General features: G+C 42.4%; 1 protein-coding gene across 3 annotated transcripts in view; it reads right to left on the bottom strand.

The window, feature by feature from the left end:
- Window positions 1-17,859, bottom strand: part of LUC7L (LUC7 like) — a 30,211-nt gene extending 12,352 nt beyond the window's left edge. The window contains exons 1-3 of one of the 3 annotated variants that reach the window (XM_007453632.1): window positions 17,664-17,859; window positions 15,692-15,786; window positions 11,557-11,655 (exon numbers count right to left, since the gene is read on the bottom strand). In XM_007453632.1, the coding sequence (XP_007453694.1) occupies window positions 11,557-11,655; window positions 15,692-15,786; window positions 17,664-17,724 (255 nt within the window). In that variant the 5' untranslated portion in view covers window positions 17,725-17,859. Of the gene's footprint in view, window positions 1-11,556; window positions 11,656-15,691; window positions 15,787-16,416 lie in introns of all 3 variants that reach the window. The other 2 variants (XM_007453634.1, XM_007453633.1) reach the window with 2 other exon arrangements.
- Window positions 17,860-23,537: the final 5,678 nt, after the last annotated feature.

The following is a 23,537-nucleotide window of genomic DNA, read 5'->3' as shown; positions in this document are numbered from 1 at the left end:
ACGTGTTCGACAGGAAATAACAGTCCTGGGTTGGTTCTTAAAGCCTGTAGGTTCAGTGGGAAGATCTGAAGCTACACTACAGCTAACATGTCCACAATCACATTCAATCAAGGGGCTCTGTTAAACCAAATGACCACTCAAAAGCATGGTCTTCTCATCTGATTTATTTATTTCCAAAATTTGTAAAAGAACCCCCATCCCTCAACAACGTTTCCAAGAAATTTCTGAGGAAAATTAAAACACCTGGCCGTAACTAACAGTGGTCTCTGAGGGTCAGAAAAGGCTGGACTGAGCTAATGTCAGAGGCCCTCTCCTGGTGAGTCGTGGGAGATGCAGATGATGTACTCACTGGTCTTTGTGAGCCACGTAAATATTATTCCCTCATGTTCTGAGGGTAGAGTTCCCCCTTCCACCTCAAAACAAAACAATAGAACAAATGTTACTGAGAGCTGTGAACACGTTTAGTTATTGCCCACCGTCTAAAGTAGCGGGAAAACTGGTTACTACTTACCCAAAAAGGTAAAGGAAAAGACACTCTGAAAAGAGTTGGTGGGAATCAATAAAATACCAATTAATAAGCAGTCACATATGCTAAGCACTTAATTTGCCGTAATTAGTCAAAGGCCCCAACATAACTTCAGATAAACATACAAACAGGACGTCACTTTCCCAACTGCCAGGCTAGAACCAGTGATAAGTAGCACCTCCCAAGTTGCTGAAGTCAGCATCATGTTACATAGACAGCAAGTGAGGTTAGCAGTGGATGACCAGGTTAGACAGGGTGAATGATCCACCGCTGAAAAATAGAGAAAGGAAAGTTCTGGGTGGAAATGATAATAAGGCAGGTGAAAGTTAAGCCAACGGACCAAGGAGTGATAATCTATGTCTCTTCCTCCAAATATGGTCAGGAAAGAGCACTCCTCAAGGATTGGTGTGACACTGGAGTGGACAGTAGGGACACTGGAGAGGATTACAGTCCCCTCTTTTCAAATGAATGCATACTTGGGAGTAGGTCAAGACAGCAAAGAGGCTCGTGATGGTGCCAAGCCCCACTGCCCACAAGGCCAACTCCCAGATTTCACTCCACACACTTGGAACTCAGGACCTCTTTCCTGTCATTGGTCCCCAAATATTCTCAATAAACATTTCACTATGTTCAAATCAAACGAGCAGGAAAGCCAATGACTGGCATTTGTTTGCATGCATGCACTGCATTTCCTGGAAGTATGTCAAGTTGACCAGCTCTGCTGACAAGGTGGGGACTTGCCAGGATCAGAGTGCCAGTGAGCTGACTCAGGTCACGTACCACCTGTGCTCACCTGGAACAACAGCTCCTAACAGACCAGCCTGAGAGGTGCAAGGGTCATGCATGCACACGTGCTGAGACTATGATGCAGAGTTCCACTATTGTCTACCCAAAAAGAGGGCTCTCACACCTGACACAGCCAGGGATCTGCTCAACAGGGGTTGAGTGGGGAATACACATCGACAGTTCTGCCAGTGCCTTTACCAATCAAGGCAACCAGCTGCATCTAAGCAAAATATAAACTGACTCAGACATCTGATAAGCTAAAAATTAAATGGTAAACTTCACAACACAGACTAGACATACTGCAGAGACGTCTCTTAACTGCCATGTTCTTTAAAAGATGGCTCTGTCCTACTGCCCCTCCCTCTCTTCAATGTGCTTCTCAATTCCAGATTGGTTCCTAAATCAAAAAGCAGGTTTAGCGTTTCCCTGGTGGTGCAGTGGTTAAGAATCCGCCTGCCAATGCAGGGGACACAGGTTTAAGCCCTGGCCCAGGAAGATCCCACATGCCGCGGAGCAACTAAGCCCGTGCACAACTACTGAGCCTGCACTCTAGAGCCTGCGAGCCGCAACTACTGAAGCCCGCGCCCCTAGAGCCCGTGATCTGCAACAAGAGAAGCCACCACATGAGAAGCCCATGCACCGCAACGAAAAGTAGCCCCCTCACGCCGCAACTAGAGAAAGCCTGCACGCAGCAATGAAGACCCAACACAGCCAAAAAAAAAAAAAAAAGGCAGGTTTAAATGATTAAAAAAAAAAAGGTACTCAAACCTAAAAATTAAGTCCTAATCACAAGGTACCACTTACTAGGAAGTTATCCACCTTTGTAACTCAGGGGTGGTGTGATGAACCATGAACTACTCAGGGGGCCTGGGCACACCGCTGGCACAGGGGGCACACAGGTCTCACTGCCGCTGGGGGCTGTCCGTCCACACACAGGACCATGAGGTGCGCTCCCTGACCCTGCCTGCCTAGCAGCATCAGTGAGCCTAAGAGGAGCCCATGCTGTCAGCAGAACAGTCACAGCAAACGTGTGCCTCAATACAGCCACGCAGGGGCTCTCAAGGTACCCAATTTTCAGATGAAGAAATGGAGGCACAGTCTCCAAACTCCCGAGCAATGGCATCAGGATGCAAAGCCCTTTGTGGTTTGACTCCAAAGTACCTACACTTAGTCCTCACAGCTCTGAGGCAGTTATCACCAGCCCAGTTTATAGAAAGTAGAAAAGGGCAAAATAACTTGCCCAGGGTCACACAAGGACTCTCACCCAGGACCTGACTGGGAAAGTGTGACTCTGCACACTGCACACCTACAGAGACCAGGTGTAAGCAGAACCGGTCCCATTAGTTGATATGGTGTGTTGCTCTGGAAACCTGGCAAATAAAACATCACAAAGCAAGACAATGTGGGGGAAAAGTGAACCATATTTTCACTGAATTAGAGAGAAGCAAATCTTTACATTTTCCACATGTGAACACTGAAGAAACAGGCTGCCCTGTAACCTTAATGTTCTGTGTGTCTGTGTTCAAGTTGAAAAACCTGAGATGTATTTATAGAGATGACCAATTCCCTCTCCTAGGGAATTCCTGGATATAACACTCTCAAGAAATCAAGGCCTGGCCCTGGTGCAGTCAGAATGAGGCTGTACTGGGCTAGAAGGAGCCAATGGTGAGGCACTTTCTCCCAGATAACCTGAATTTGGGGTGGAAAAGTGCCAGAGGTCCCAGCCATCAGCCCAAGCTGAGGGTCTAGGCAGTGAACACCTACACAAAGAAACACCTTTATGACAACCCTGTCAGGCCCACAAAGAAACACCTTTTTACACCTTTCTGACTGGCAAAAACTGAAAGTTTGGTAACTCGCTGCTCTGTTAGTAAAGATGTGAAAATGGGAACTCTCACACATCACTGGTGGGATCATTCACCCCTCTGGAGAATTCCGTGACACTAACTACCAAAATGACAAAAGCACATCCTTTCTGGGCCAACAGTCCCGCTTCTAGGGATCTTCCCTAGATACACTCACAATGTGCCAATGTGCAATGCAGCACTATGACCATCAACAGGGGATGGTCCTATAAAACAGACACACATCCTGTGAAATACTACGTAGACACAAAAGGATGAAGTACACTATACGATAGGAAATAATCTCAAAGATATGCTGAAAACTTAAACCAAAGGGAAGGGGGGCAGATATAGAGCATGTGTGCAGCAGACTACTATTTGTGTTTAAAAAAAAATAGAGGGTTTCCCTGGTGGTGCAGTGGTTAAGAATCTGCCTGCCAATGCGGGGGACACGGGTTTGAACCCTGGTCCAGGAAGATCCCACATGCCGCGGAGTGACTAAGCCCATGTGCCACAACTGCTGATCCTGCACTCTGGAGCCGGCAAGCCACAACTACTGAGCCCACGTGCCACAACTACTGAAGCCTGCACACCTAGAGCCTGTGCTCCACAACGAGAAGCCACTGCAATGAGAAGCCCACACCGCAACGAAGAGTAGCCTCCGCTCACCACAACTAGAGAAAGCCTGTGCACAGCAACGAAGACCCAACACAGCCATAAATAAATAAATAAATAAATAAATTTTATAAAAATAAAATAAAATAGAAAGTAGAGATACATGTCCCTCAGGTATCCACATAATCTCTAAAGGAAAGAAAAGAAACCGAACAACTGGTTACCTCTGGGGCCAACCAGGGGGCTAAAGAACAGAGAAGGAGGCAGGCTTCACAACATACCTTTCATATCTCAAACTCTTAATCACGTGAGTGTTTTACATGTTTTTAAGTTACTGACAGGACTTCCCTGGTGGTCCAGTGGTGAAGAGTCTGCCTTCCAATGAAGGTGATGCAGGTTCAATCCCTGGTCAGGGAACTAAGATCCCATATGCTGTGGGGAAACTGAGACTGCATGCCACAACTAGAGAGCCTGCGATCTGCAACTATTGAGCCTGTGTGCTGCAACTACTGAGCACATGCGCCACAACAAAGAGCCCGTGCGCCACAAAGAAAGATCCCACGTGCCGCTACTAAGACCCAATGCAGCCAAATAAATAAATAAACAACTGACAAGCAGTAACCCTAGTGACATAACTGATCTAGGCAATAATCCTCAACTGCTGCTTAAAGCATGAGGCCAAAGGCTGATGGGGGCCTGTGCAACCAGGTCAGGCTACCTGTGCCACCCAATTCCACTGACGTTTTGCCACCCGAGGTGATGCACCAGCCAGTGCCTGGCCCGGCCCCTGCACTACTCTGTCAAACGAGAACCTGATTCTGACCGTCAAGCTTCCAGATCTAACTCCCAGGTTACAGGAAGTTTCAAAGATAAAGGAAAACACATTAAAAAGACTGCATTATAAGGATGCAATCAGCAAAATCCAGGATATGAGAGACTTAAAAATTAATTTCTTCAAACAAACAGATTTAAAATGACTTACAATACATCCTAATGTGTGCCTCTTATTTTGAATTCTGAGTCAAACAAATGATTGTAAAAAAAATACTTTTTGAGATAGTCTGGGAAATTTGAGGACTTAGATAATGTTAAAAAATTATTTCTTCAATTACCAATACTTTAAATAAAATTATCTTCTACATGTACTATTTGCAGTACTTACAGATGAAATTCTATGTCTAGGAACTACTGCAAAATAATCCAGTGTGGAAAGATAAGAATAAAGATGAAATAAGAGTCTTCACGTCAACAATCACTGAAAACTGGGAGATGAAACCCCGAGATCTCATTATATTGTTCTGTTTACTTCTGCATGTTTAAATTTTTCCTCAATGTATTTTTAGAAACAATGCTAATAAGATACAAACTACTATATACAAAATAGACAAACAAGGTCCTACTGTACAGCGCAGGGAACTATATTCAGTATTTTGTAATAAACTCTAATGGAAAAGAATCTGAAAAAGAATTTATATATATGTATAACTGAATTGCTTTGCTGTACACAAAAAAGTAATGCAACATTGTAAATCAACTATACTTCAGTTAAAAAAAAACAAACAACATGCTAGTAAGGAGGTTCTGTCACAACCAAATATAATACCAGATCTTTGTATGCAGAGTAAAGAGAACTTCAAAAGCCAATGGCAACACTGAAATATTTACAGATGAGATGACAGGATGTGTGAGGTTTGTTTTGAGATTTGTGAGAAGTGGGTACACAAAGATGAAACACAGTTGGTCCTGAGCTGATCATTCCTGAGCTGATGGGTACGTGGAGATTCATTATACTGTTACACCTCCTTTTGATGTATGAGATTCTCCATGGTAAAACAAACAACCAAAAACCCAAAAAACAAACAAAAAACCCTGACCATCCAAGGTCAGCCTGTGGCATTTGAGCAGCAAGCTGTTGCTTCCTTCCACCTTAAAGCTGTGGTAAGGGACTGCCTCCAGGGAGCGGGAGGGGCACAGGGAAAGGGGGCTTTTGGCGTTTTCCATGATAGTCAATGAATTCTGATTCAGCCACACACTTCCAAGGAGAGCACACAGAAATCTTCAGTGTACACAATTTTATCTTTGTCTTTCTCATGATTTCCTAAGGAATTTTAAGTCATTGAACAGGTGTCACAAAGTTTCAAGGGCACAGTCTACCATTTGAGTGCATCATAATTTGCTCATTCATCATTGAGCCTTTTTTGTTGCATCCAACTTTTCAATCTTATAAACAATGCTAGCTACCACAAACATCTTTGTGTACCAGTGTTTGCCTGTGTTTTCAATCACAGTTGACCCTTGAACAATGAGGGGGTTAGCGATGGATCGTGTAGTACTGTAGTATGTATTTATTGAAAAAAATCCATATGTAAGTGGACCCACACAGTTTAAACCTGTGTTAAGAGGCCACTGTACTTCCTTAAGATAAGAGATTTGTAGAAGTAAGTTACAAGGTAGAAATACCTTTAAATTTTCATTTCTGCCTACTATTTTAGCAAACTGACTGGACCTAATAACTTTTCACGACTTAGCATAATTTGGAATTCCCCAGCGGTCCAGTGGTTAGGACTCCGTGGTTCCACTACAGGGTGCACTGGTTCCACCCCTAGTTGGGGAACTAAGATCCTGAACGCCATGAGTCAAAAAAGAAAAAAAAGAAAAGAAAGCATAATTCTTTCTCCTCCCCTAAGAAATAATCACTTAAGAGCTTGGTATATACCTTTTAAAATTGTATCAAAACGCATATAAAAGCAAACAATTTTTACTCCATTTAGGAGTTTTTCAAGCTTTTTTCATTTTTCACATCAATACACGCATCTTCTATATCTATAGCTGTGTTTCACTGTATTTTAACACAACTATAACCATTCCACAATGAATACACATTTGCATTTTTTCACTTTTCACTAATCCAAAATGATGCAATAAACATCTTAAGTCTTCTCATACATAGGCAAATATTCTTCTAGGACAATTTCTTACAAATTGCTTAGAGGGGACTCAAAGTCTATAAATATTTGAAAGTAGTATAAAGGGCTGATGAGCTCTTATAAAAGATTTACCGAGGGACTTCCCTGGTGACGCAATGGTTAAGAATCCACCTGCCAATGCAGGGGACACAGGTTCAAGCCCTGGCCTGGAAAGATCCCACATGCCGTGGAGAAACTAAGCCCGTGCACCACAACTACTGAGCCCGCGAGAGACAGCTACTGAAGTCCACGCACCTAGAGCCCGTGCTCTGCAACAAGAGAAGCCACTGCAATGAAAAGTCCACATACCACAACAAAGAGTAGGCCCTGCTCACTGCAACTAGAGAAAGCCCACATGCAGCAACGAAGACCCAACACAGTCAAAAATAAATAAATTTTAAAAAAAAACCCTTGTATGATAAACATGGCTTAAAATATAATTCAAATGCCTGTTACATTAATAATATATTTAATTTTTTCAATATGAGGACAAAATAAATGCTGTACTTTTTTTGTCAGCTGTCTTTCTAACACAACCTAGATAAAAATAGCTCCTAAATATCCCTGACTGATCTGCTAAACGGAATGATTCCTCTCCCAGCGTCATTTGATGCTGCTTGCATTAATTCTGGCATCAATCTTACTATACTTTCAGAGACTTTGGAGATAAATGTTTGGCCCACCTCACAGATTCATTGTCAACAGTGAAGATATTCTACCAAAACACTTGGTGAGATACATAAATACAAGTTATTAAGAAAAATCAGAACAAGTCATGATTTAGCGATGGTTCACAACTTGTGAAAACAAAACCTGTGTCCATCTTCCAACAGCGATGACTACACTGTAGTCCCTCTGGAAACCAACCTCAACATGGGAGCCTGGGAACTGAACAGTCCACGGGCTACATACGTGGCAGGCTAGGAGCCTAGCACCAACAGCAGGCCATCAGGAGGCAGCAACAGGTCAGTGATAGCAAGAGTCAGCCCACTGGCCACATCTGGCCGAAAAGCTTCTGAGGTGTTCTGATTTATCAAAATTGCAATTTTGACAAGAAAAATCACAACTAGCCTTTCTGACATATACATATATACACCTACATACATACATATATATATATTTATACATACATACATATATATATGTATATATATATCTGTTCATCCTGAATGGCCTATCTTTGAAAGATACAAGTGACCTCTGAAGACAGGTACTGGATGGCTAGTCACATGGAAAGGGAAGACTTTTCACCTGGAATCTGTAACAATTACGTTTCCTACCGAAGAGATTTAAAAACTGGATTTTTATCAAATTCTTTTAAAAAATCTATATTCTGGAAAAGCACTTTATTTTTTTCCTTCTAAGTTTATTCTGCATAACTAAGGGGAAAAAAAGTTATTTTAGTTTGGTATTTTAAAGTCAGGCCACATTTACCTCTATCAAAGTAACCCATCCCGTGCACCACAACGAAGAGTAGCCCCCGCTCGCCACAACTAAAGAAAGGCCTCACGCAGCAATGAAGACCCAACGCAGCCAAAAATAAAATTAAAAAATAAATAAATAAACCCATGCACATCTAAATACTACTAATATATATATATATGTTAAAAATTTTAAGGCAGGGTAAATTTTATGGCTTGTGAATTATATCTTAAAGCCATTATTTTAAAAACCTTTTTATGGTAAACTCTCCCTAACACCCAGAGGTACCTGCTTAGCGCTCCACAAAGCAGCACTCACTGTGTGGCAGGACCACACCTTACGCAAGTAGCCCCCACTAATAAACAGTTCCAGTACATCCTCCTCTTTTTACTTCAGTCTTTTACTTTCACAAAAAAAGCTGCAATGGGCACCTTTTCTGTGTACCCATTAACACACATCACTAAGATACAGTCCCAGCAGAGTTCTGGAACAAGTGTATACAAGCATTTGACATGCTGAGAGCCACCTGACAAGACTGCCCTCCCACAAACACAGCTGCTCCAAGTCACCCTTCGTTCTTCAGGACAGGAGGCCTCCTCCGTAGGTTTACAGCACTAGCCATCAAACATTTCAACATGAGCCATCTGTTAGGTCAAATATGATTTTTAAGGAGTTAAAGGGCAGGTGGTTACCTCTTTAACAGGAAAAGGTATTCCTGCAAATGGTAAATTTTCACAATACAAAAAGGTCTCGTGACCCACTTGAGTCCTCCAACTAAGACAAGATGTTCATAATCTCTTGGTTTCTTCTAAAACTACTCTGTACATCTAGGCACGTCAATGAGTATAAATGTCCTTCCTTTTTAAAAACCACACTATAGAAGCCATCATATCACACTTGCTTTTCCTCTTTATCTCGAAGATAATTTCACAACAACATACACTGAACTACACTGAACTCAATCCTCTTTCCATAGCTATACATCATTCCATTGTAAAGAAGAGCAATGACTTAGCCAAGCCCTCACTGGAGAAGCCTACAGGGTTCTGGCTTTCTGCAGCTCTAATGCTACAGGAATATTCTGGAGCAAACTTATCTTTGTACATATGCAAAAGTATCGGTCAGATATACTCTCAGAACTAGCACTGCTGGGATGTGCTTTCACATCTTCAGATGCTCAATTATCCAGGAGGTGTATCAGGATTACTTAACTCTCCATCTCCTTAGCTCTGAGTGAGGGTGAGTATCTGCCATAGGATTAGATGCCTACCAGAAAGTGTCCTTTTCTATCCTTTGCCCATTTTCTATTCAGCTATTGTTACGGTTCTTCTAAATCATGATGAATTCTATATACAAAGGATACTTGCCCTTTGTCATACGTGCTGCAAATATTTTGTCCCACTTGAATTGTCTTATTTTATGTACAGGAATTTTTGATATGCTAATATTTTAAGTCCCTACTCAGAAAAATGTATCCATCTTTCCCTTATAGCTTCTAGGCTTTACAACATGTCAAGATGACAGAACAAAATTCTCTTTTGGGGGATCCAACCTGGTTTTTCCCCCAACTAGCTAATCCATAGTTCCTAATAGTGTTCATTGAAAAACTCACCTCCACAGTGGCTGAACACATGCCTTTCATAAAATACTAAATTACCATATATGTTTCAGTCTTTCTGTAGTCTAAATTTCTTCTATTCATCTATTCTTCAGCATAAATTCAGGGCATTTAAATAGTACACTGACATTCTCATGTAGCAGAAATGCTTAGATGTGTGAATCCAAAAAAATTATGTTACTAAAATTGAAAATTTAACCTATACATCTGTGTATCTAACTGTTTCTGATATCTCAAGGTAATGGTCTCTTTACATAAGCGTTTTTCAGGTACTGAAGAATTTAAACTCACAATAAAGAAAACTTTCATCTCCAAGCCCCATCTATTAGTTGAGCTGTTTGTTGCTAAAGGCATTTTTAGTTAATTCAAAGATTCAATGCTGATGTTGAAGACTGTACTTGAAAAAGAAATGATAATTTTAATCACTTTTTAAGATTACTGATTTAAGTAGAATTGACTCTAGCTATAATATATCTCTAAAATGTCCATTGGCAGAAAAAAAAAGTCTTTCCTTGGTTTTGCTTTTCTCTGACTTCCTCCCACCAAGCTCAGTGCCTTCCCAGTCTTCACTGAGGAACCTGAATGGCATCAAACCCCTCACTGACCTCTGGTCAAACCAGGGATGGAGGACTTGGAAAAAGAAAAAACTAACAGAGTGACTGCATGGGAATTCCCTGGCAGTCCAGTGGTTAGGAATTGGCGATTCCACTGCAGGGGACCTGGGTTCAATCTCTGGTCAGGGAACTAAGATCCCACAAGCAACACAGCACGGCAAAAAAAAAAAAATCTAAATAAATAAATAGAATGGAGTGACAATCATGCATTCTCAATGGGGACAGGGATGAAAACTTGTCATGAAGAGTGAAAAAAAATCTTAGATATTACAATGGTCTGTGGCCTGAAAAGGATCACATAAACTGATATGCTGGGTATCTGTGGTACCAAAATTTCATGGCGGGGAAGTAGACAAGTTATGGGAAAAGGTCTAAAAAAGGCTCCTTTGGGAGGCAAAAATGACAATAAAGTTATGAAATGACATTTTATAACCACTAAATTGCAAAAATTTAATGGTCTGACAATACCAAATGTTAGTGAGGATGTGTACACTGCTATTAGGGCTGTAAACTGATACACTTTCTCAAACAGGGAGAAAAAAGAAAAAGACAACATTACAGATCTTGCAAGAATAAACGTGCCTCTCCTACAATCCAGCAATTCCTCTCCTAGGAATATACCCTAGATAAACCGTTGTACACGTGCACCAAAAAGTTATTCAAGAACATTTATAACACTGTTCATAATAGTTTGAGAATAAAAAATCAAAAAAAGAAACTAGTATCAACCCAATTGTCTATGAATACAAAATGGATAGTTTGGGGAATACTCAAGCAGCAATGAAAACAAACAAACCATACTCAACAAAATATGTAAACTGGAACATAATACTGAAGGAAAAAAGTTATTAAAGATTACCTATGCTATGAAACCATTTTTATAAGACTCAAAGAGAAGAATAAACACAATGTCCAAGGAATCATAAAATATGTAATAAGAAACATTTTTAAAGAAAATGATACATACAAAACATAGAACCGAATAGGGATGACATACACACAGACACAAATCGGTACTGGCCACGTTCTAGCTCCCAGCCAGAGAGTGGTGGAATGACATCTATTTCATTATTCTGCTTCATAACTTACATAGGTTACATTATTCTTGTTAGTGCAGTATTTGGCTCTTCACAGTAGGGAATAATTAACACAAAATAAAACTTACATCCAATTCAAAAAAGAGGTCCCTTTCTTTACTTGCAATCTCATAATCTGCTCGGAGGGCCAAATCGTGGATTTTGGTACATTCTCCTAAATCCATGCGCTGTGAGAAAGAAACAAAAATTTACACATGAACATCTACCCATTTGTAGGAAGCACCGTGACCTGGTGTTTTAGCTGTGATCAAAATAAACTACTTTTTTGGATATTAACTATGATAAGAAAAATTAAAAAATAATATGGCTAAGAAGGCTTATTTTCCTTTTATTGATACCATCATGACTATATGACACTCAGAACAGGTGCATTTAAGTGTAATGATTTATATCTCTTACAGAACCAGAAATAGACTAGTAATGTTTTCATTATTTAGCTTTTGCCAGTTTTATTATTGCATTAGTCACATAAGAAATGTTTATTCAGTGAATAGCAACATGAGGGGTGAGAGGGTGGCAAGGAAGAGGCCAGGAAACAAAAGTATCACTGATAGCAGCAAGTTTCCATGCATTCCTTCTTGCAGCCATGACTACTCAAGATGCTACAGAGACAAAAAGAGGAAAAAGAAAGAACAGAGAAAAACGAGGTTTTGGAAATTAACAACACAACCTAACACCTGGCTTTGTGTAGCTCTTTGTATACCAAAGGAAATAAAGCAGAACAGGCTGATTCAGAGCCAAAGCAATTCTCCAAACATTCTCCTAACCTGCTAAATGGCTCTGGACATGTAACTGGGAATACAGACTGGACCATTCACTTGCCCCATTTGAAAAACAAAAGGCTCTTTTAACAAAACAAATTATTTGTGTTACCAGTAAGATATCGCCTGATGTGCTATTACATGTTGTGAGCACGTACAGAACAATTAGCAGTGCATATTTCTCATCTAAATCCTAAGTAGAGGATCCTGTACAGAGACACCCCCACCCCCACTCTTGCCTCTGATCATCTAAACAGCAACAAGGACGTTTGGATGCTGAGGGTCAGGCTAATAAGTCAGAGAATGCAAGTTAAGAAAACCCAACAGCCCAATGAGGAGACACCTCGGGAACCCAACGTGTTGGTCACAAGTACAACTAGCAAACAAAGAATGATGGAATTCAGGAACTCCTTTAAGCTCAAACTACAAGTGTGTTCAAAACGAGATCAAAAAAATCTTCATGGGTTACAAAACCCTCAACATTTTAGTTTTTAGGCACATGAGAGAGGCTCGCAGTGCCTGACTCCTGGGTCCAAATCTCAGAAAGTGCAGCCATGCTCTTAACAAAATTTCCTTCAGTATCCCAGTGACAGAGCCATGAGGGGACTGTCTAGGGTGGAGTTTACCTTCATTTTGACTGAAGGCTACATGCCAAAAGCTCTCTTCTCCTTCATTATGCTTACTCCGGCGTCATGTGTAGTTTACACATGTTGGTTACGTGGGGAATCCAGAGGTAGGGAAACAAGTTCCAAAAGCCAAAGTTGCAGCTAAAATTGCTATTGCTGTAAAGCTGACAACTTTTGCTTCCTTCACTCTTTTAAATAGCAAGTATAATTCTTTAAAAATATATAGCCTCCACAAACAAAACTAAGTGCAACAGCTGAAAAATGAGAGAGCGCTATCAGAAATTATTTAAAAGCTAACAAAATTGTTACTCAAAGAAAAACCACCTCCAGATGAAGCAAGCACCGAAACCGCTGAGTACTATAATTTTAACTGCAAATCAATTTCCATTCTAAAAACTTCAACTGTCAAGAAAATTTCGACATTAGGGAACCACACATAAAGCAAAATTCACCATTATCTTCCTTCAGATGGGAGCTCTCAAGCTAAAGCAAGTGGAAGACAGGCCTGGGGTTCCATGGTTACTCTGGAGGTAGCTTTTCAGCTTTGCCAAGGAGGCAAGGAAGTACTGGCCAATTCCCCTAGCAGCCAAACACCAAGCACAGCTGAAATACCACACTCATAAACTTCCAAAATATTCCAAATGGCGGTCAAATCCAGCATGTCAGACCCCCCTTTTTTTTTTTTTTTTTTACTGAACAAATATCTGTGTTCTCTACCCTCCAGTGGTCTCACACTGCAGACAGGGAAGGGCAAATAAAGGCTCCTTCTAGAACCTTCAGGAAACCAAAGTTCTTCCACGAGACAAGTTACACTACCTTCCCTCCAGCTATCCCTCCGCTCTTACTAATCAATACATTTTCCCATCAAACCTCAATAAAATGATTGCTTCCGTTCCTCTGTTGTCTCACCCCTACTGACAGGAGACAGTTTTGAGCAAAAATTTGGGTGTGGAGCAGCCCTTGGCAAGCTGAGGGTTATAACCATTTTCATCTTGCAGCTGTGTTCTAAAGAATTATATTCATTCCAATTTAACACAACACAAACTCTACCTCTCACTTGCCACCTCCACGTAGCCCACACCAGTTAAGGCTCAACCTTTACAACACCATCCAAGTTCCCAACCCTCATCTCAACTGACCTCACGACCCCGCACACTTGTTCACGGCACCCTCACGTGAACATGGGTCTCCTGGGCTCCCTCCTCCTCAGTCTGAGCTGTCCTGTAACCCACACGGGATGGAGTGATGCTGAGCAGTCCTTGGCCTCTCATCACTGCTCTGGTTCCACAGCCTCTGTCTCCCTCCCCCTGAAGCACACCAGCCCAGAGGCACCTGAGGCACCCCTGCTTCCCTCTGCTCTAGCATCCACCTGGAGCATTAATCCCCCAAATGCACACGTGTGTTTTTTCTCACCATTCAGGTCTCTGCTCCCATGTTCCTGAGAGGCCTTTCCTTATCACCCTATCCAACAGTCCAGAACCTACTCATTCATTATTTACTGTCTGTCCTGTTCCTCCATTAGATGAGAGTAAATATTTTGTCTTATTGGTACCACATCCCCAGTGCCTGGCACAGAGTACGTGTCCAACAAATATCTGGCAAATGAACCTATACCTAACACAATAAACATTTGTAGGAAATGCCCTCATTCACCAGCATTCTGGAACAATGCTACATAGGGATCCAATCAAGAAAAATATGGTTGAACTGCTTCACTCTGGTGCATGTCCCTCTACTCCCTTTGACTTCTTCCACTAAGACCTACCAGCAATTCCAGGTTATGATGCCTCATACAGGAGTATCCTACCACTGACTGCTTATGACCAGTGGAAGCCAGTAGTCTACAGTAACGGCACCCACAACAATCTGGAGCACACAGTAGTTATAATGTTTTCCTATACCAGGTCAACCGCCGGCGAAACCCCAGCTAACAAAGGCACAAGGCTTGGCTTTCATTTCCTATTTGCTGTCAGAAGAGCCAGCTTGACAAGATTCAATACACCTGTGCAGTTTGCCAGACGCTGCTCCTCCAAAATGGTAATAATAAAAGCAACAATTAATTATGAAGAAAACGTTCCCCAGCACATGCACATGTGACCCTTAAAATGAGAAGACATTCCAGGAGGGAGCTGTGAAATCTGAAAATGCTGATGGTGTTTACAGAACTAATTTTCTATAAGTGGCTGAATCACCGTGGATAATCCACACTCTTTAGTCTTCTCAAGTCCTACCTAATTTTGAATAAATGCACATTCTGCAAAATTAGCATTTATCTGTTTGGTTCATCTGAAATTAACTTAAAGTTTCACTTAGAATTTTACACTTCACTTAGAAGTAGAGAGATCTATATTTATTGGATCATGTATTGATTTCGTGAAAGGGTGGCACAACACAAAATTGCAAATCGATGTTAGTCCAGATTTTTCAAAAACCTAAAAATCTGGGGAAGAAATATACCTCGTTAGATCAAAAGTCTAACATGTGTTTAACCTGAAAACAAACCAACCCAGAATCTTAGAGCTACAGGCTGACCTGAAGTACTGTTTTTGCTAAAGCCAAAGGAGACTAGTATCTGCACTACTTAGGTGTGAATACCTCAGTATAAATGACTCTACAAAAACCTGATAACTTTACAAAGAGAACTTTATAGAACTGAAATATGTCATTATATAAAATTCTACCACACTAACAGAACCTATCACTTGAAGGGCAGTAGGTAATTTCTGCCTGGTAAAGGAAAACAGAATTCAACCTGAAAAACCTTCAGTGCCTACACAGCATGAGTGTCCTATGACATCCCCCCCAAATGTACCTACCGTCCCAGCCAGAATGTCATGGGGGCAGCAGTCCAGAAGGTGACTCTTGCAGACACGGTCATCTGTAAACTTGACCCTCTGTCTGGTTTCGTCTCCTGAAATTCATGTGTGGTTTTAAATAAGACAATATTATCACATTAAGCACAAAAGCATATCTGGTACAATTCACCTGGATGATTTGCAGACTACCAAATACACTGAAAAGCTGATCTAGAGGTATTTACAACTGGAACGACATACAGATGATTTCTGATGCTAAATATATCATGAAGAATCACACTTAAAGAGATCTGACTCCGTCACTGTGCCAAGGAAGTCAAGGAGTCAGAAGGAAAATGCTGAGCACCAAACAGCCATTAGCCCCACACATACACGTGGGCAATGAGATACCAAAACCCATGCTAATCAGAGGGCGATGAATCACCATGTATGACTTAAAGCTGGTAGTTTCCAACAAAAGCTATTTATTAGTCTAATCATTTTGCTATAGACCAACGTATAGGCAGTATTTTGCCAAAATTATATGAAGAAAGCTTTCTCTCTCTACTACTGACTGATAAATAATCTGAACCTAGTCTACCTATCCCCCTTTAACCCCCACCCTTAAAAAAGACAGTTGGCACCTGAGAGTCACTTTAACAAGACAATACCAAGAAGAAAAAAAAAAAGGCAAAAAAGGAACTAGGTTAGTCAATACACACTGTGAGTTCCAACACATACTGTACCCATCTGCATTCTTCAAGACCTCAGCTGCAGAATTTTATGCCCGCTGTTGAAAAGTTTTAAAGGAAAAGTTTTCTTGCCCAACCTGCAGTAAGGAAGTCAGGGGAATGATACATAAAAGTAAAGGCAAAGTGGAATGTGACAAATTTTAAAGCTAATCTGTGTATATGACACAGAGCTGTGTAATACTAAAGGAGGAATATATTTTAGGATTTGCAAGCATCCAGGATTAATGTAGTGTCTTTTTATTGAAAATGTTTTCTTTCTAAACTACACTTTTAAAGTTACTTGTGAAAAAAAGCAAACACTTTTTTGTTATAACAGCTTAGAAATTGGTTGTGACTCACGGCTCGATGAACATGAGGCTTTTCTGCAACTCCCTTGCAGATTGATGTAGGCAGGCAAAGATACACTGAACCTTTATAAATAAAATAGAGGGGCCACAATTGTTCAGTTTGTATGAAATAAAAATATGGGAAGCAATTCAAAAGCAACTCAATATACAAAGAAAGCTAAAAAGCACTTATTCGCCTATGAAATAAAGTGCAAACAATCTGCACAGCCCTGCGAAAGTGCCAGTGTGAACTTACAACTTCATTACTTCGGTAGAAAAGAAAACACAAACCACAGCAGGTATATAGTTTTGCAAAGATGCAACCGCTTTCTCCTGAGACAACCATCATGATCTTGCGCTCCTCCCTACAGTACAACCTACCTAACGACTGCCAAGCGCTGGCTAAACAGAGGCTTTCCTGTGTGGCTAGAGGAAAAGGGGGCTGGAAAAGCACGCGGCAGGAACCCACGTTAGAAAAGCTCAATTTACGGCTCCCCTTGCAACGGTACAGAACAAGACGGCCAGGGTTTCCAGGCCATCCGGCTCCCTTGCGCGGAGGAGCTCCGCCAGCCCGCTGCCAGCGCCCAGAGCCCCCGCTGGCTGCAGCCCTTCGCCGACTCCCAGTTCGAGGGGCGGCGGGGGCCGCGGGGGTGGAGGGGGCGCGGAGAAATCGCAGGATGGTCAGCGGGGAGGGGGCTGGCGCCCCACCGACGACGCGGGCTCCGAGGGAGGAGCCCGCCGGGGACCCAGCCTGCGAGAAGAGCTCAAACAAAGGCCCGGCGCCCCCGGTCGGCGCGCGGGGGAGGGGAGGACGCCCGCGCAGGCGCAGACAGTCGCGGCCCCCGGCCTCAGGCCGCCCGGCGGCCTCGCCTCGCTCCCGCCCCAGCCCCCGCCTGGCCGGCCGCCCCTACTCACCGTCCCGGGCCGTGCCCATGAGCTGGTCCAGCAGGGCCCGCATCTGCGCCTGGGCGGACATGGTGGCCGGAGGGAGCGGCAGGAGGGGCCGCGACAGCTTCTCTCAGACTGCGGCAGCGGCGGCGGCGGGGGCGGCGGCGGCAGCGCGGCGGCAACGAAGAAGGGTCGTGTCGGCCTCGAACCCGTTCGGCTTCTTCCCGCCGCGAGGCACGCCGGGAGGAATTGCGTCGGCGCCGGCGCTTGGCCTGCTGGGAAATGTAGTTTAGGGGCGGAGCCAGAGTCTCCGATGAACAAGCAAGCTGTGCAAGGGGCGGAGCCAAAGTCCCAACCCTGATTTTAGTGTGGATCCCAAAACTTACGTGCTCCTCTGAGGCTAAACCGCAATAAAGTGAAATAAGTGTAGACAATACAAAACAAGAAAATACGGCTTCACTGGTGGCGCAGTGGTTGAGAATCCGCCTGCCGATACAAGGGACACGGGTTCGTACCCCAGTTCGGGGAGATCCCACATGCCGCGGAGCGGCTGGGTCTGTAAGCCATGGCCTCTGAGCCTGCGCGTCCGGAGCCTGTGCTCCAGCAACGGGAGAAGCCGCGGTCGTGAGAGGCCCGCGTACCGCAAAAAAAAAAAAAAAAAAAAGCAAACCAAAAGATGACAGAACTGCAGGAAAAACAAATACACCATCACAAAAGTGGATTTCAATATACACCTTTTAAAGTGTTTTGACTAACACAACATTGTAAATCAACTATACTTCAATTTTTAAAAAAATGTAGAGAGGGCTTCCCTGGTGGCGCAGTGGTTAAGAATCTGCTGTCAACACAGGGAACACAGGTTCGAGCCCTGGTCCGGGAAAATGCCACATGCTGCGGAGCAACTAAGCCCGTGCGCCACAACTACTGAGCCCATGCACCACCACTACTGAAGCCTGTGTGCCTAGAGCCTGTGCTTTGCAACAAGAGAAGCCACCTCAATGAGAAGCCCGCACACCGCAACAAAGAGTAGCCCCCACTCGCTGCAACTAGAGAAAGCCCGCGTGCAACAACGAAGACCCAATGCAGCCAAAAATAAATAAATGTATTTTTTTTTAAAAAGAAGGAAATGTAGGGAATTCCCTGGCAGTCCAGTGGAGGTACTTTCACTGTAGGGGCCCAGGGTTCAATCCCTGGTCAAGGTACTAAGATCCTGCAAGCTGCGTGGTATGACACCCCCCCCCAAAAAAATAAAAAGTAAATGTATAGTCTTAAATGCTTAAAATATTGTTTTAAAGGCAGTAATTTCATGACCTAACAAGACTTCAACTTGAGTTAGAAAAGGAAAAACACAACATGACTGAATAAAGCAGAAAGGAGATTACTGAAAGAAGACAGAAATCAACATAAAAGAAAACAAACATACAATAGAAAGGATCAACTGGGTCAAAGGTGGTGTTTTGTTTTTCTGAGGTTTCTTTTTTGGCTGCATTGGGTCTTCGTTGCTGCGTGCAGGCTTTCTCTACTTGAAGCAAGTGGGGGCTACTCTTTGTTACGGTTCACAGGCTTCTCATTGTGGTGGCTTCTCTTGTTGCGGAGCATGGGCTCTAGGGCTCTAGGTGCACAGGCTTCAGTAGTTGTGGCATGCCAGCTCAGTAGTTGTGGCTCACAGGCTTAGTTGCTCCACGGCATGTGGGATCTTCCCGGACCAGGGATCGAACTGTGTCCCCTGCATTGGTGGGTGGATTCTCAACCATTGCGCCACCAGGGAAGCCCCAAAAGGTGGTTTTTTGAAGAGACTAACAACAGACAAACTTCTGGTGAAACTGATGGAAAAAAAAAAGAGAGATAGCACAAAGTAGAGAATAAAATGGGAGTGTAACCACAGAGAGAGAAGAAATTAAAAACTAAGAGAACACTATGAACTTTATGCCACTATATTTGAAACCTTGTATAAAATGGAAAATTCCTGGAAAAATATAATATTAAAATGGACACAATAAAGTCAGAACTGCCATGTAATTGTTAAATAAACTAAAAGAGTAATTTAAAATCTTTCTCAGGCCCCTTGCAGCAGTTTGTGTGATGGCTGAAAAAGCATCTGAACTGCAGGAAGAGAATGATGATGGCCAGCAGGTTCATGTAGTACCTAGGAGAGACCTTGACAGTCCACAGGAGCAGGTAGGCAGAGGCAGCCAGCGTTGGTCCAACCTTCTCACAGTGGGGTCTTGCTGCAGCTCTAGGAAGAGGGGAAAGAAGGCCCCCAGAGAGGAGGAGACTGCTGCTCACGGAAAAAACAAATAAAACACTAAGATACACTTAATAAAATTAAGCTCTAACTCTAAATATTACAATGTATGTGAAAGTACAAAGGAAAAAAACACACACTTGTATGCTAGGGAAAATTCTATTTTGCTTTCTCTAAATTTTAATTTTTCTCAAGAGTCAAAAGGCTGTTATTGTGCTTCATTTTAAGAACAGCAAGTCAGAAATGTCAAAAATTTAAAGTGTCATCCATCTTGGGGCAAAAACCAGACTTATGCTATCAGTCTTTAAAAGCCTTAAGCCTGGGATTTCCCCGGTGGCTCAGTGGATAAGACTAAGAAGTCTGCCTGCTGCAACTGAAAAAAAAAGAAAAAGTAAAAGAAAAAAAAAAGATCCTGCGTGTTGCAACTAAGAGCCAGCGCAGCCAAAATTAAAAAAAAAAAAAAAATGTTGCTCTCCATCTGGCTCTACAATGATTAGGTGACCAGCCACTGCAGTTGCTGACCTTCAACACACCCTGAAAGAAGTTCAGGGCCAAGATCAGGAATGAGGCCCTCTGTGCTCTGGGAAAACTGGCAGAACAGGCCTTCAGATAGGTAGGCATTTTCATTACAAAACTTTATGAACCCAATTTCTTGCATCTTTTCATACCTAGAAAAGCAGTAAAATAATTAACAGAGACATCTGCCCCTCATGACTAGCAGCAGCCTCTACCAAGATGTATGCTTGATTGCACATTACTCCCCTCACCAAAAGCATATACATAATATATACTGACCCCGCCCCCCAGCCCCGCCCTGTTCCAAAGTTCAGAGCTCACTGACCGGCTGTCTCTCCTGCTGCAGTCCTCAGTAAGCCGCAAACAAAACTGAACTCACAGCTCTCATGTTGTGTGTGTGGTTTGTTGTGTTTTTTTTCAGTTGACATTACCCAGAATATCACCTCAGTATCTGAAGTTTCCCTCTGTCCTCTCCTCCTCTAATAAGTTGGGGTTTTATGCACCAGCATCAAGGTATTAATAAATCTAATTTAAAAATTTTTCCTCAAAGAATGCATCAGGCCCACCTAGTTTTATTGGTGAAAGACTGGTTTTCTACCCAACTTTTTAAAGGAACAGACCATTCTAATCCACAACCCTTTCTGAAAAATATAAAATGATTAAATATTGCCCAATTCATTCTATGAGGCCAACAGCGGCCACGGCCAACGGGCCCAGCTGCTCCGCGGTATATGGGATCCTCCTGGACCAGGGCACAAACCCGTAACCCCTGCATCGGCAGGCGGACTCTCAACCACTGCGCCACCAGGGAAGCCCGAGGCCAATATATTCTTGATAACAAAACTAGACAAGGATAGTAAAATAAAGTGCTGTATAATCCAACTTCACTCATGAACATAGAGCCAAACATTCTAAACAATATCAGCAAATGAAATCCAGCAACATGTTAAAGGATAATAGGCCATGAGCAAATTGGTTTAATCTAGGCATACAAGGATCAGTTATCTTTAGAAAGATAATAGCATTTACCACATTAAAAGATTAAAGGAGAGAAAAAAAGATTAAAGGAGAAAAACTGCATAATCATCACAAGAGATGCAGAAAAAAAACACTTAATAAAATTCAATGCACATTGATGATGTAGATGAAAAATTAATCAATTGACCTGAGAAAGAAATGAAAAATTTTATCCGAGCCAAATTTGAGGACTATAACCCAGGAAGAGCAACTCCGAAAGCTCTGAGAACTGTTCTGCCCATTAGAAGTCAAGGAACAGTTCTTTAAGTTTTTTGAGACAGAGGGCTGTACATCAAATGACATATTATTGACAGTTTACATGATCCAGATCTAAGTGTCATCGTGGTAGGTCATGTGGTCCCATACAAGATCAAGAAAGAATGTTATCTTTTAAGGAGTCCTCTTGTGGGTGCTGGGAGAACGCTGCTGTTTATGGTTGAGCAGGTATTTCTGCAGATCGGGAGGTTTGGTCGACACATAATGCAGATATACAATGCACAGTGGTGGGGAGACAGGAGGCAAAGGGCAGAGAAGAATTTTTTATGATTAAATTTTTCTTGTCTTGCCATAAAATATGAATTTTATTTCACAACAATAAAAAAAAAACTTACGGAATTAGGAATAGAAGGAAACATTTCTAACCTGTTCAAGAGTATCTACAAAAAAAATCCTACAGCAAATGGTCAACTATTGTAAATATTTAAAATCAGGAACAGGACAAAGATGCACACTACTGCTTCTATTTATCAGCTCAGAATGGCAAGAAAAATAAAGACATAAGGATTAAGGGTGAAGAAACAAAATTGTCTTTATTCAGATTATATGATTATATTCCGAGAAAGTTCAAAATAATCCACCAACAAAGTATTAAAAATATTCTTAGAATGGTTGCTGGTTAAAAAAAATATGGAAATCTTTGCACTATTTCGATATGCCAACAATGGAAAATGTAATATTTTTTAAAGACACTTTTTTTTTGACTGCACCTCACGGCTTGTGGGATCTTAGTTCCCCAACAAGGGATCGAACCCGTGCCCCCCGCAATGGAAGCACAGAGTACTAACCACTGGACTGCCAGGGAATGCCCAAGAAAATATTATCAATAGCACTGAAAACCACAAAATGCCATCTAACAAAAGAAATAAAAATCTTACTGTAAGACATCACAGAAGGCCTAAATTAAGTGCAGAGAGAGTCTGAGCCCGTGTTCTTTTTTATTTATTTATTTATAGCTGCAATGGGTCTTTGCTGCTGTGCAAAGGCTTTCTCTAGCTGTGGTGAGCAGGGTTTACTCCTCATTGCGCTTCATTGCAGTGTGTGGGCTTCTCATTGCGGTGGGTTCTCCTGTTGAGGAGCACAGGCTCTAGGTGAGCAGGCTTCAGTAGCTGCAGCATGCAGGCTCAGTAGTTGTGGTTTGCAGGCTCTGGAGCACAGGCTCAGTAGTTGTGGCCCAAGGGCTTAGCTGCTCCGTGACATGTGGGATCTTCCCAGACCAGGGCTCGAACCCGTGTCCCCTGCACTGGAAAGTGGATTCTGAACCACTGCACCACCAGGGAAATCCTGAGCCCGCGTTCTATGTAAGAAGATAAATCATTTCAGTTCTCCAGTGTGACTTACAGATTGGGGACCATTCTACTGAAAAGCCCTACAGGGTTCTTTTGTGGAACTTGGCCTGATTGTGATTTTGACCAAAGAATGAATGGCTGAAGCTTTCCAGAAGAAAAATAAGGTGGAGGGACCTGTCCAACCAGGTATCACGAGTTACTATAAGGGTATTGTAATTGAGATTGTGTGGCACCTGCATACCAGAAGAGAATATGTAATGATCCCAGGAAGAAGCTGTGGGCATTTAACACTTCCCTCCATTTCCCAGTGCTCCGGTAAAAAGCCCTAGTCCCCTGAGACTCTTCCAGATACTTAGGAGAATGAAGTCTGTAGTAATTTGTCTAGTTAATTGCTGTGATTCAAAAGTATAATAACTTGCCTTATCTTTCTGAGAGAGTCAAGTAGTTTCAGCCTGGCTTAGGGGCCCAGGTACTCTGGGGCTGTCTGGGCCTGGAGAGATTCATCTAAATATTAAAATACTTGAGTCCAGAGGGGATCCTTTCAGGAGATGAGGACAG

This window comes from Lipotes vexillifer, unplaced genomic scaffold, assembly GCF_000442215.2.
Source record: "Lipotes vexillifer unplaced genomic scaffold, Lipotes_vexillifer_v1.1 scaffold914, whole genome shotgun sequence".
In the NCBI taxonomy this organism is placed as follows: Eukaryota; Metazoa; Chordata; class Mammalia; order Artiodactyla; family Lipotidae; genus Lipotes; species Lipotes vexillifer.
The sequence above is the reverse complement of the archived record's forward strand: the minus strand, read 5'-3'. Positions and strand labels throughout refer to the sequence as shown.